Here is a 14643-nt window from a genome sequence, read left to right on the forward strand (position 1 = left end):
TGATGCCACAACCAAGCTGCTTTCCCGCCCACCTGGGTGCCTTTTCAACATGTGGCTGGTAAAAAATCTAGGGTCCAGCACAAGCTGTGCTTTTGGTCCCAAGCACTTTGCACAGCATTGTCCCAGCATGAGGCAGCCACAGAGGAGCAGGAGACACTCTGCCCACCTGTTCCAGCATGTCTTTTGGGAGGTCCTCCTGCTCGTCCATCGTCAAAATCGCTCGCTTGATCTCGTCATTGGAGAGTTTCAGCCTGGGAGGTGGAGGGAAAGGAGAGTTATTCGCAGCCCAGCAGTCAGGGAGAGATTCCTTACACACCTATGCAGCAGCAGCATCACAAACAGCTCTATCCGGCATGATATGAAGGAGGATGTGTGAGAAATGTGGTAGGATCATGCTCTGCCAAGGCTCAGCACAGCCCCGGCCCTGCTGTAAACAGGGGGTCAAACCCCCCAAACCAACTCCCTCTCCCCACACTGCCATTCCCTATTTCCCTGTTTAACAGTACTTTATGTAAGGATTGTAAGCAGTACATTAAACATATAACTTTCAGATGTAACTCCTGCCCATAGCAATGCTGCTCCTGCAGTTCCAGCACCCCAAAGGCCACAGGGCCACTGAGGTTACATTCCCACAGGGAAGAGAGCCCAGCCCAGGCTCAGGAGTGCAGCTCAGCACTGCTCCTGAACCCACTGCCACAACCCTTAAGGACAATCTGGCCAATTTCCACTCCTGTTCTTGGATTCAAGCATTGTCTCTCCCATTTTTCCTCACCACCTTTGGCTGGAGTCTTCCTCTAGGAAAAAATTAGAAAGAAATGCAAAATTTGGGCAAGCGGATGTTCAGCATCCCAGGAAACCCATCAGTTTGGTTTTCTTTGGAAGGGTAGGGATTCAATGCTCTTGGAAGTGTAAGATATTGGAAAACAGCCTCTACTCCACCTTTTTCTTCTTCTCCTTCACCTAACAGGAATTGAAGATGCAGCCTCAAATTGGAGATTTCCAAAACCACAGACCACTGTGTCATAGCAAGCAGCACCAGGCTGGCCTTTCCTGGCAGGGATCTTTCTGCCAGCAGCCCACACTGAGCTGAGGCAACAGAGAGATGGAGAGACGCCCTCAGCTCCTCCTGGGCTGCAGCAGCCATTAATTACACTTTAATTTGACTGCAAGGAACCGCTCCCTGCAAGGACTTTGATTGCAAAACCACACATATTTTTCTTATTCTTTGCGTTGTGGTCTATAAAATAATCTAAATTAAATAAAGGGAAAGCCCAGAAACTCCTGCAACTCCATTTACATCCTCTCTCTCTCTCTCTCATGGCGTGCAGTCATGGTTAAAGCCATTGCAACAGACCCAGCTTAAAAAATGTAATTCCCTGTACCTGCATGCAGGGAAAAACCAAAGAGTTGAAAAGGCCTGTTTGAGGAACCCCATGTATCAGTGATCAGTGCTGCCAAGTGATGCTGGAACACTGGATGTAGCTCAAAGGAATGAGTTGAAAGCAGAAACACACCCTAGAGCAGGACATGAGACCTTGGAAGTCAACCTGATCAGCAGCTCAAACAGAAGATGGGGAGCTGACTTGATCACTCTGAGTAATTAAACAAGGAGGGGTTTTTCACCCCCACATCTCTGCAGGGAGCAGACTGAGACTGTGGAGTTGGCTTCTGGAAGCTAAAGCTGATACAGGAAGGGTTCTGGTCTCTAAGGTCAGGGTAGCAAGAGCTTGGTTTGGCTTGGGATATTTTGCTCAAGACTGGAAGTGAAGGATTAGCTTTATTGAGACAGGTGCATCTTACAGACCTGGCAAGTAAATCTTCATTCCTTATGAGCCCATGTTTCTCATCTTGCACTCCTCTCTGACCTCCTCCTCAAGGGAGCACCCCAGAGAGGGGCTGGTAATTAAGGAGTGAATTAAAATCTACCTCAAAGATTGCACTGAGCAGAGGCCAAGACAATTGCTGGGGTCATCATACAAGGAACAAATCCAGAATCCTTGGAAAATATCCCCTCTGCTGCTTGCAGTGACAAGCAGCCACATCCTGGGGTCACCCTACTGTCCCCTACAATGGAATTGGCCAGGATGGGACATGATCTGAGGTGGGATGTGAAACTGCAGGAGAACTTTTACACCCAAGCAGAAACAGGAATGCTCAGACCACCAACACCAGTCTCCACCCTGATGGAAAGCAGACATTGGCTGGATCTGGGTATTTGGGGAGGCACAAATGCTCCTGGGAGAAGGGGGTGCTTAGGCAGCTACTCCCCATCCACAGCAAACACCTAAAAAGCACAGAAAAGTACCATGATATCTCCAGGAGGGCGGGGGAAGACGAGGGTGACTTTTTAAGCCCTTGCTCATTGAAAGCACAGTCAACAATAAAAATGCATTTAAAAAGAAAGAGGTCGGACAAAAAAAAAAAACAACCAAACTTTTCTCAGGAATCATCACAATCCAGTGCCAAGAACAAGAGCCTGCTCTCTGCATCAGCAGAGAGCAAGAAGAAAACAGCTTCTCAGACAATTTGATGGGAAAGGGGCCAGTGAAAGCTAGAAGCTTATCTATAACCACAATAATTATCATTGTTGGCAGCAGCTGTCGAAGGCGAGCCGTCTGAGAGGAACGGGGTCACAGGACTTGCTGTCACAGGGATTTAGAGGCAGCAGCCTGGCAATGAGAGGTGACAGCTCACCAGCCCAGGCTGCTTTTGTCAGACCCCGTGGAGGATGTAATAAGTGTGAAGGGGAAAAACAAATTCTGCCAGGAAAGAGACGTGCCCCTCCTGAAAAGCCACATTGATTTGAGGGGGAAAAAAAATGCTGGGAGAGGGGAATCAAATGAGCCATTCACAGCAGGAAAAGGATGGAGAGAGGGGTGGGTTTGTATCTGGCAGAAAGCAGGGCTAAAAATACACACCCATGCACAGGGAGCAAAAGCAAGGACGTGGTGGGTTCACAGAGGGAGACACGGTGAGGCACTGACATCAGCAAAGCCTTCTCCAAAGAACAGGAGGAAAAAGCAAGTGTTAAAAATGTTCTTGTGCTGCATTACAAGCTGGAGGAAAATCCAGTGATCTCACTGCGCAGTAATTTCTCCCAAAGCAAGGCAAACAGGCAAAAAAATAAATCTACAGAGAGAGATAAAGTATCTCAGTGGCTGTAATCTTTCCATGCTGCGAGCCAGACAATGCCTGGTGAGCTCACAAATGTCTGGGCTAAAGCAGGGGCCAAGCCTGCAGCTCCTTTCACATGTGAAAGTCTGCTCAGCCCCACGGTGGCCATGCAAGGTGGGACAGCAGCAGCCCAGCTGCCAGACCAGTCCCTTTGGAACATTTGGGACCAGGCATCCACTGCTCTGCCCAGCTTTGGGATGGCAGCTGCAGAAGGGTTTGCCCAGTGATACACAGAGAGTGCTGGAGATGCAGGAGCTGGACCTGAGAATGCTAAAAGGATGCTTGGGCTTTATCCCTACACCATCTCTGAGACACCTAGCATCAAACCACCCAAAGGGATTTTGGGGAGAGAAGCTCACTTGTGGTCCTGGGGGTACCATGGGATGAACTCCAAAGCACTTCCAAAGCAGCATCGGGGGCAAGTCATTGCAGCTTCAAAGCCACACATCCCTGCATGAGGATGGCCCTGGGAAAAGCCACATAGAGGCCTGAGGACCACTTTGCAGGGCAAGTCTGGTCCTGCTTCTCCCCTAGGAACTGGCCCACAGGGAAAGGCAGGCAGGCAGCACCCTCCATCCTGCCCTTTTTGTGGGATTAGTTACTGGCAATTTATTTCCAGCCACTGCTTTCTTGGAAGATGCCTTTGAAGCTGAGTGCTTGGGTCTCTCCCCTTCCCACTGAAGGACCTATTTGTGTGCTTAGCTTCCAAATATACACTTAAACCTCTGGCTGAATCACACCTAAACCCACTCCACGCTCAGCCTACCGATGCCAGGAGCAGCTCAGCCCCAAATCCCCAAGTTTTACTTGCTAATAGCTGCCTGCCACAGACACACTCATTTGCCTGCTTTAAACTCTCCTTTCATCATCATCCTTTTTTATTTGGACTGCTAGGAAGCACAAAAATCCCCAGAAGCAGCCCAGGGCAGAGCCAGCCAAAACCAGGGCAGCTTTACCCCCAAATGCTGTGGCACTCTCACTGCCCACAGGCTGCCAGCCACCTCTGGGAAAAGCACCAGGGGCTGAGGTACCCACCCAGATGGGTTTTGTTTTGCAGGCATCAGCCTCTCCAAGCTTTCCAGGGAAGGAAATCAGCTGTGCTGCCCAGACAAGGCACCATCTCCACTTGGAAGAACCAGACAGAACCCACAGGCTGGGAAAATACTGAATTCAGCTGCAAAGCCAACCTGCCAGCCATGCTGCTGCATCCTGGACAGTCCTAGGTGGCACAGAAGCTCTGTGCCTCCAGACAGCAGAGTGAATATTTTTAAATTTTACTGATGGTAGGTTTATTTTTTGCTGTGTGAGTCAGAAACAAATGGCATTTTCTGCTGCTCTTTGGGTGTTTTTTCACAAGTAGCTACACTGACAGCTCATCCTTTTCAGACCACCACAACCTGGTTTCCCTTTTCTCAGGAAATTCAGTCTTATTGGTGTAGTTTATCTTGCCAAAGCGATTTTTATAATTTTGGCAGCCATTTAGAGATCAGATTAAATTGCTGGTAGCAGTGTTAAGCCTGCCTGGTGAGGAGTGTGAGGGAGGCTGTCAGACCAGCAGGGCAGCTGTAGGAGGGGAACAACCCCTTCCCAAAATTCAGATGTGGGCAGCAAGGTCCTGCCTGAATTACTGCTGCTCCTGCTGACACCCAGCACTTCCCCAGCCCAGACAGACCCTCTCCAACCGCCAGCAAAGAGCAAACAAAACCCAGGCTGAGAAAGATAAGAGGTGAAATCAACCCCCTTCCACCTCCTGTGAAAGCTCACTGGGTGTCCCAGCTATCCCAGCTCCCTGAGGGCTTTCCAGGGACACCAAATGGCCACATACCCCCTTAATGGCACTGTCCCCCCTCCAGTCACCCCACCCTGAGGCTGTAAGGCTATAGCTGGGTTCAGGTGTCACTGCTCTCCTGCTGCACTGGCTCCTGTCATCAACCAGGGATGAGGAGCACACTCAGGGCAGCTCAGGGCAGGGTATTAAGCATCCCCCCCACTGTCACAGACATGTTTTATGAAAAATCCTTTCTTTAGGATTTTTCCTCCTGAGAAGCTGAGAGGCCTCAGGAACAAAATGTAAACAATGGTTATCTGCTGCTGTGGAATGCAACAGGTGCATCTGTGATTGGTCTCATGTGGTTGTTTCTAATTAATGGCCAATCACACTCAGCTGGCTCAGACTCTGTCTGAGACAGAAATTTTTGTTATAATTCCTTCTTTTCCTATTCTTAGCTGGCCTTCTAATGAAATCCTTTCTTCTATTCTTTTAGTATAGTTTTAATACAATATATTTCATAAAATAATAAATCAGCCTTCTGAAACATGGAGTCAGATCCTCGTCTCTTCCCTCATCCTTGGACCCCTGTGAACACCATCACACCCCACTCCCCACAGCAAGGCTTGAACCATACCTGGAGAGGAGGATGTTGCAGTTCTGAGCTCTCCTGCCATCTATGACAGAAAGCTCCTTGACTTTGTGCCGGGAACTCAACGTGTCATCGATGGCATCTTCCTTCTATGAGAAAATAAGAAGAAAAAAAGCCTGGAGAAGAGCCATGGAGCAGCAAGGACATTTAGTACTCTCAGTGTGATACACAGTGGGCCCCATAAATCAGGAGTGGCACCACAGGTTATGGGTAAAACCCCTCGCCTGTGACTGAAACACAGAAAGTCATTTCATAAACCAGAGCTGGCTTTGAAGCCACTGGTTAGAAATGTAAATATTTTCTCAGACAGGGAAGATTTAAAAATCTGCAAACACAGGGGCGCTGCTGAATAAATAAAGGCTGGCTTTCTCAGCATACATACTTGTGATACTTCATTAAACCCTGGCATGGAGGATTTCACTATGGGCTGCTGCACACACTCAGCATCGCTCTTGTTCCTCACCCCTGCTCCAAACATCTGTGATCACCCTTCATGCATCAGCCCTCCTGAGCCAGCTAACTAATACATGCTGTCAGACTTGCAAAAGCAACCAGCAGCTTTTTCAGTGAAATCTTCCCAAAATAAGGGATTTGAAAGCAGGAATTGGTGTGGAATAAGCACCTGTATCTCCTAAGTGGCTTAAACACTTTACCTTCAGATGAGTAACAATGCTGTGGTTGTGGGCAAATGGGCAGATCTACACAACAGCAGCTTTGTAGGGCTGCCCAAGGAGTTCATGTTGCCCCAGGTTTTAATTTACCATATTGCATATTTTAGTGAGGTTAATCAATTAAAAGCTGGCTATTCAATCCTTCTGGAAGGAACACAATCTGGAGCTGCAAGGTCCTGAACGTTACAGATCCACACTAAAGGAGACCTGGCACATGGCCACTGCAAGGGCTGAGAGTGAGCTCTGAAATTACAATTCTTTTACTCATTTTCTTGTTTCAACGAAGAAAACATGCAGATATGAGAAGTGGGAAGAGAGGCAGGGGATGGAACACCAGCCCCAAGTCACCCAGCACCAGCTGCCCCTCTCATGTGCCTTGTAAGCTCTGACCAAGCAGAGAGCTTCCACCTGTGGGTTTATTTCCATCTTCTGAAAACAAATACTGCTCAGGGTTAGGGTTAGGAGTTAGGAGCTTCTCTGTGGAGTTAAAAATCCAACTCCTGTACTCAGACATTGGTTTCACCTCAGGCCAGACAGCAGAGAGGGTGGGTTCTGCCTTACCAGCCTCCCCAGCAGCAACTTTCAAGCTGCTCCTTCTGGTGATCTTTGCACCTCTCTGATTCAACCCCGTTTGTCACACATGAACCCCCCTCAGAAGCAGCCACGTGTCCCCATGTCCCTGTCCCAAGCCCCACATCACACTCCTGCAGGTGCTCACTTACCTGTCTGGAGCTACCATTCACAAAGAAGTCCTACAGCCATAGCAGAAGCATGGAAAAAGGCAGTAAAAACACATGCAGTTCAGTGATCTCAGCAAAACCAGAGGGAACTGAAGCACAGCAAAGGGAAATGTGCAATATGAGGGAGGTTTGGCAGCATGGGGGTGCCAGTGCCAAAATAGGGGGGGATGCAGGTGAAAATGTGGGTTATGGGATGTGCAGGAGGGCAGAGCTGATGAAGAGGAGGCATTTGGAGGTCCCAGTGCTAAAATAGGGGAGATGCAGGTGAAAATGTGGGTTATGGGATGTGCAGGAGGGCAGAGCTGATGAAGAGGAGGCTCCATGAAGGGATGAGGCCGAGGCACGTTGTGCACAGGGGTGAGGAGGGGACATGGGATGAGGTGGGAGGATGCTGGCCAAGCCCTGCTACTGGCCCAAAGGCACAGCACTGCTCAGCCTGCCGTGCCTGGAGGAAAATTGCTGGTTCCTGCACATCTGAGGGACTGAAATGCCAATGTGAGTGCCAGGAAAAACAGCGCTTGTGAGTGGAAATGAGGAGAGGCGCATCCCGCAGCAAATCTGGCCGCAGCAGAACTTCACCAGTGGCCACAGCAACATGCTTCCCCTCGAGTTCTCATCCTCCTCCTCCTCCTCCCTGCTTCTGCAGGGCTCAGCAGCCTGGCCCCAATGCCCACCAGCAGCATGTCCCTCCCCAGCAGGCTGGAAGCAGGTGCAGTAGAGCTGGCACCACACACATGTGCACACACACACACAGTTTTCCTTCCCCATCCCCTTGGCTGAGCTCTGCTGATCAAGAATCTTGTGGCTTAAAGTCTCTGGTTCAGTTAAGGCTAAGGATCAGTGTTTCACTAATCAATCTCTACCCAGCAGTCTCATCTGTGGGACAGGCACAAAGCACACCCACAAGCTGCAGTGGGTATCTTTATTTTCATTTAAATGGTCCCTGATTAGAAGCTCTTCCTTCCATTTCAGCCCTCAGACCTGCCCCACGATGCTCAGACTTGCTCCAGGCTGCTGGACAGGGAGGACATGGTGGCTTTCTCTGCTCCAGGAAAGGGAGAGCTCCTCATGCATTAAGGTAGAGAAAAGGTTCACTACAAAAAGGCCTCAAACCAGACTCATCCCTGCCCCTGTCCCTCACAGGAACTGTGATCCAGCCCCTGCTGCAGGATGGTGTAAGGAGGAGCAGCTTTAAATGTGCTGCCACCATCCCCACAAACAATTCCCAGCCCTGCTGTCCCTGGCCCCTGCACAGGTCACTCTCCCTTGCACAGAGGAGCTGGAGCCTTTCCTTCCTTCATCCTTTTTTGGGAGATGAATTCTTTCCCAGCTCACTGCTAAGCCCCTGCTTCAACAACACATATTTTTTTCCACTTGGCCCTGACTCTTTTACATCACTCACTGCTGCAGGACCTGCCAGAACTGCCCTGGCTGTGTCACTGCTGCTTATCAACATCACTCCCAGCCTCTGCCCCCAGGAAGACTCTCAAGACATCCCTGACAGAGGCACAAACCCTTGTGTAGTTTAAGCCCTGATGGTCCTGGACTTGCCTTTCTCCATCACTACATGCACACCCTGCTGCCAGTTCTCATGCCACAGCCAAAAACTCCTGTTGGATTTTCTGTAAATGTTGATATTCTGTACAGCTGCAGGGCTCAGACCTTCTCTGGGGACAGGGACATCTGCAGAGCCTCAGCTGGGAAGCTACAGGCTCTCCTAGCAGCTTCATGAGGCAGGGATGAGCCCCAGGAAGCCCAGAGGGTTCCTGTCCTCCCCACATGGAAAGGGCCCTTCCCAAAAGCTGCAGAGCTCAGCTAATAGCCTGCATTTACATCCCAGCCTGTGATGTGGGAAAAAACATTTAAAGAGATGCTTAAAATTAAGTACATGGTTAAAGCCTCGGGTGTGTGCAGCAATTTGGGATTCCCAGGCACTCTGGCAGCAAAACCAGACAAATGCCAGCACAGGCAGCCCCACAGCAGCCACCCTGGGGGGGTCAGAGAGCTCTGTGCGCTGCACACACCTCTGCCTGCTGGGGCAGGGCCACAGGGATGCAGTCCTTGACCAGGCATTTTCAGAGCCCTGCTTTGTCTGGGGGCATGGGCACAGGCAGCCCCTGATGCCCCATGTCCTGGGGATGTTGTGATCCAGGACAAGGGAGAGGCATCACCACTGAGCAAGTGGCTTCAGACAGGGAACAGGCAGGGAGAACCCTGCTCCTCCCTTGCTTCTTCGTGACAGAAACCAAGTTTTGCTAGAGCTTGGAAATGCTGGGAGTTGTGAAACCATTATTATGAGTTCACTGTGCCTCAGGGACAGGCTGTTCGCTGCCCCCCTCCATGTACACAGAGCCCTGTGGTTTGCATGTGTGACAGAACCACAGAATGGCTGGGGCTGAAGGGACTTTAAAGATCCTCTAGTGCAACCATTCTAGGGCAGGGAACATTCCACTCAACCAGCCCAGAATATCTCCATTTCTCCTGATCTCATGGAGCACATCTAGCCCCATATCCTGCTGCTGGCTGCAGAGCCATGGCCCCCTCTCCATCCTGGGACTAACACTGGGAGCACCCTGGGGAGTCCCAGCTGGACAAACACATCCCTCACGTGTCCCATGGCTCCACTCACACACAATGACCACAAGGAGCTTGTGCATCACATCCCCAAGGGCAGCTCCAGCCCCCAGATGTGTCCCATGGCTCCACTGACACACAATGACCACAAGGAACTTGTGCACAACGTCCCCAAGGGCAGCTCCAGCCCCAGCAGCATCTCACAGGTGGGATTTTGCCTTGTCTTTCCCATCTGCCTTTCAGATGCTCTCACAGCATCTTCTGCCAGTCCCACCACAGCTCCTGGCTCCTCCATTCAGCTCCCTTCTGGTCCTCATCCCATGTCACAGCTCTCCTAGCACCATCTCCCTGCTCCTCCTGGCCCCAAACCTACCCAGCCACTTCACCCAGCAGGACCTCAGCCAAGCCAAATTATTTTTAAATTCCTGCCTGGCAATAATCCTCATCACACCAGGTGACTCATGGGCTGGGGCCCGAGGGCAAACCATCCTGCTGACACTCAGGTTTCTATTCTTGCTCCTCTTCCATTTCCATCCCTTGTCCTCAGACATACCCTCCAGTAGGAATGAGTCAAGCTCAAAAAATGCCAGGAGAAGGAGACATTGCTGTGGTCACCTCTTCCCAAAACACTGGGGCAGGCAGCACGTACTGCTGGTGGGTTACTCTTGATATTTGCCCTGCTCTAATCCACCCTGATCTTTCCTTCAATTAGCCTCTGGAACAGATTAAACTCTCACACTGCCTAATGAGCTTAATGGGTCTGGTCCACTCCTTCCTGGCACCATCCCTCTGGCTGGGCCTGGCACGAAGGAGACAAGCTGCTCTCTCCTCCCAGGAACACAGCCAGGTGTTCAGCACGTGAACATCCTTTTTATCCTTTTTCAGCCTCTCTCCTTGCTTTTTCTCCTGCCTTCTTGAAACACTTCTTCCCATTTTCACCCTGCCTGGGGTAAAATAAGTGTCTAATTTTCTTCATGTGCTTTGATGCCTTCCAAACTGGGCCTGCAGTGCTTGAGCAGGAGATTAAAAAGCAGAGAGTTTTGCCTGCAATGACATTATTTTGGTTTGGGATATTTGTTCAAAGCTCACATTTTGCTCTTGGCTCACTACAAAAATAAAAAGAAGAGACCCACCCATGGTAGATGTGGGCAAAACTTAGTCCCTCTTGGCCAGAGAGGGATAGAAATTTTCCACCCAATACAGACACATGGAGAAGTTGCTGTTAACAGCAATCCAAAAATATTACCCAACTGTGGCCACATCTGGGGGTTATTTTCATAACATTCCCTGTCTCTTTTTTGTGTGTGTGTGTGTTTTTTTGGTGATCCATCTTCAGGGTGCACATGGTCAGGTGTGTGGAATCAGGCCCAGTGAGCCATGAACAGCTCAACACCAAGGCTCTGGTACATGGATGAGGGGACAAAGCAGATGGAGCTGATCTGGCCAACATGGCTTTGGTATGAAATAATGATAGGAGATGTGTTTTGGGACCACCAGTGAAACCACATGATCCCACAATGGTGGCACCTCACCCAGGTGTGCCCACCCTGGGCCAGCTGTTACCTGCTGTCTTTGGTAGGCTGAGAATGTCCTCTCCAGGTCCTCCAGGTCCAGGATTTTGAACACTTTTGTGTCATCTATGTTGGTCCACACGGTGCCTGCCAGCTTGTTCTGCAAGACAGCGGGAGCATTGCAGGTGGGGGTCCTCATCCACTGCCCTCACATCACCATCCAGCACCTCAGTGCCCAAAGTTTTGCCCAACTTACCTCTGGAAGCTTGGACCAGTTGAAGGACTTGAGGGCGTTGGTTGGCTGAGGGATGCTCTTCTTCTTGAAGGCCATGCCCGGGGGTGCCCCAAGGGGAGGCATCAGCCCCCCGAGGGGTGGGGGGCCAGGGGGAGGGGGGGGGACCACCGGGAGGAGGAGGTGGGGGAGGAGGTGGGGGACACCCCCCTGGGAGTGGGGGGGGCGGCGGAGGGGGCAGGAGGGAGCCGGGAGTTGGAGAAGGCGAAGGGCCCCCAGGTGCTCCTGGCGGCATGGGAGGTCCTCCAGGGCTGGCAGCACAGATTGCCCTCTGGGAGAGAGAGAGGGATGGGGACTGGTCATATGGAGGTGGGGACACCACCTAAAAAATACCCCCATGCTGATTTTTAATTAATTTGGTTAAATTTTCAGAAAAAACAAAGCATTCAAAGACTTCAACACTCCCGGCTCAATGCAGCTGAGAGGCAGAATCAGCCCATCACTAGGGATAGACACCTTGGTGGCTCTTCCAACAAGCTCTTTCTCAGTCCCCCCATGCAGCTGAGCCTCCTGGAATCACCCCACAGCACATGCAGGGGATTAGGGACTGGGCCCACAACAGGAGCAGGGTTCAGGTCTCACCCTGCTCATCTCATGGAGCTGTGCTGTCAGATCTGCCACCTGCTGCTTGACCTGCTTGTGCTCACTGGACTCCTTCTCCAGCTTCTCCTTCATCTTGTTCAGCGTCTGCATCATCTCCTCCTTCTCCTGGGCCTTGGCATCACACTCCCTCTCCTTCTTCTCCAGCTTCTGCTGCAGCTCTGTGTGCTCTGAAACAGCCCCAGGAGAGCACTTTGGGTGACAAACACTCCTTTTTGCCAACAGCAGCCCATGGGGGGCTAAACCCCACACTGCTCTGCAGAGAAGCTGCAGCTGGCAAAAAGGAGCCTGTGCTGTGCCTCAGTACCCCCTTTGGAGCCTCTCTATGAAAAAATATAATTTTCTTTGCCCATTTTTAATGTCAGCCCCATGGCATGACACTATCTCAGCCTTTCAATAAAGCCTGCAGATATATGTATAAATAAACATATGAATAAATGTATATGGTAACTGTTTAGCCAAGATTAGAGTTCACACTGTGTATTCCTCCACCACTCACCTTTTCTCATTTTTTCTGCTTGCTCTTTCCACTGTTTGACTTCATTTTCATTGACTAACCTAAAAGGAGAGGAGATGTAGCACGTGAGACAATCCTACTACAGCAAACAGGAGACCATCACCAGCAAGGGACACGACTGAGGAAGTGGAATTTAGGGCTCCAAACTAATAGCTCTGCTGTGTCTCCCCTCAGAGAGGGGAGATTTTTTATTTTCAGGGCGGAGGGCATAGAGAGAAATCAGAAAGCATATAAACAATTTTAATTACTACAAGCTCCATAGCTAATTGTCACTCTGTCACCATGGAACTTAAAAGGGACGTATAAAAGATATGTGAAATTGTGCTAAATGTGCATCTTCAAAACTCAATCGTTCAGAAGAATTCAAATGGGATTCAATTTGATGGAAGACAGAGGACACTGAGATCTCTAATATATAAAATTTATCAGAGAACACAAAAAAACTCCTAAATCTCAAATATTACTTGCAAGTGCTGTCTAACAAAAGGGATGGGCTTCATTACTAAGGTGGGGTGAAGCCAACAGCTCCAGGGATGCTGGCTCATGTCCAACCGAGGACAGAACCACCACTGTGTGATGTGTGACAGTGACCAGCAAGGAACAGTGACCCTTGAGCACTTACATTCGTACAACATTTTTAATGTTGAAGTTTTCCAAGGGAGTGGCATCAGGGTCCTGCCCTTTGTCACTCTGGATGACAATCTGCTGCACGATCCTGTCCAGCAGCAGCCAGTACTGGACGGTGTTGCCGCTTCTTTTATCTGCAGGGAAGGAAGGGGACAGACTGACGTAAGCACAGGGCAGGCTGTGACACTGCAGGGCAGGAGGGCTGTGCTGCCAAGCCCCCAGCAAGCCCTGGCTTTCCTGGCCTCTCCTGGGACTCACAAGGCATCTGGAGACAGTGATGCAGGATGGACATAAAGTGCGGGTACGCCTCGCTGTGCGTCAGCCTCTTCCTCGTCAGCTCGAACATCTGAGTTGCACTTTTGGTGTCAATGTGGACCTGTGGGCAGGAGACAGGCAGGGTCAGGCCACTGCAGCCACAACAGCATCTCCTGATCCCCGAGTCTCAGCTCCACACCCCATGAGTCACCCCCACCCCAAAACTGACAGACAAACTAACCCCAGTGCCCTGTAAGGGGCAAACAGAGCTGCTGGGCAGGCAAAGGACAAAAGGGCTAAAGCAGGCTCCACACAGATGTTGCAAAAGTGCAGAGCAACAGGAAAGACTTCCAAGCTCCACATTTTATCCAGAAGACCACTCTTTGTCCCTTTGACCACTCTTCTAAAACTAACTGTGACAGTGAGTGCCAGTGTCTGCATCAGCAGCATTCATACTCACCAGCTCAAATCTTTTGGCAAACTCCAGTTCATCTTCATTTCTAAGCATTTCAAAGAAATCTAAGTGCCTGAGGAAAGAAAGGGGGAAAAAAACTAAACCAGAAGAACCTGTTAAAAGCAGATATAAATGTGACAATGAGTTTGTCAGTGGACCAGACGCTGGGAGGGCTTGAAACACCAAGTGGACCTTCATCCCTGATCTCCTAATCACTACAGGATGTGCAAGGAGCCTTTTGGGATGAGAAGAGGTGGATGAGGGCTGACAGCATCCCCTGAACCCCTGATGTCACATCCTCCCCAACTCAACCCTACATTATAATGCAGCAAAAAGCCTGTTGGAATTTTTTTCTCCCTCTCTGGAGACAGCAAGGAATTTCTGTAAGAGGTGTGACTCTAGGCCAACACCCGAAGGAAGGGCAGCAGACAAAAATCACAAATGTGCTGGGGGTCCCTACTCACCGGTCAAGGGTTGAATTTTCATGTTGCCTTAGTTTGTCAATGACTGGCTGGATGCCCAGCATGAGGAATTCATATCTCAGATGCAGTCTGAAATCCAGGCTTTCCTGCAAGGCACAGGTGTGGGCTCAGCACAGCAAGGTGCACACCCTCAGAAAGTTCACTGCAATAAAAAAACACCCCAAGCACACCCCAAGGCCTCCCTGGTGCTCACCACGCCTGCCCCCTGGCTCAGGACAGCATTGATGAAGGACATGATGGCTGTCTTGAGGCTCACTTCATCTCGGTACCGGCCCGTGCTCTTGTCCAGGTCGTTGATCAGTGTCTGCCAAACACAAGGGGTCAGT

At 50.3% G+C, this 14643-nt stretch overlaps 1 protein-coding gene across 1 annotated transcript in view; it reads right to left on the minus strand.

Annotated features, from left to right (window-relative positions):
• Nucleotides 1–14643, minus strand: part of DAAM1 (dishevelled associated activator of morphogenesis 1) — a 95189-nt gene that overhangs the window by 12937 nt on the left and 67609 nt on the right. Inside the window, 12 exon segments of the mRNA XM_058806221.1 lie at nucleotides 167–251; nucleotides 5580–5683; nucleotides 11143–11250; nucleotides 11347–11487; nucleotides 11489–11653; nucleotides 11965–12152; nucleotides 12482–12540; nucleotides 13122–13260; nucleotides 13385–13502; nucleotides 13842–13908; nucleotides 14300–14403; nucleotides 14511–14621. Coding sequence (XP_058662204.1) covers nucleotides 167–251; nucleotides 5580–5683; nucleotides 11143–11250; nucleotides 11347–11487; nucleotides 11489–11653; nucleotides 11965–12152; nucleotides 12482–12540; nucleotides 13122–13260; nucleotides 13385–13502; nucleotides 13842–13908; nucleotides 14300–14403; nucleotides 14511–14621 — 1389 coding nt within the window.

Source organism: Ammospiza caudacuta, chromosome 6 (genome assembly GCF_027887145.1).
Source record: "Ammospiza caudacuta isolate bAmmCau1 chromosome 6, bAmmCau1.pri, whole genome shotgun sequence".
In the NCBI taxonomy this organism is placed as follows: Eukaryota; Metazoa; Chordata; class Aves; order Passeriformes; family Passerellidae; genus Ammospiza; species Ammospiza caudacuta.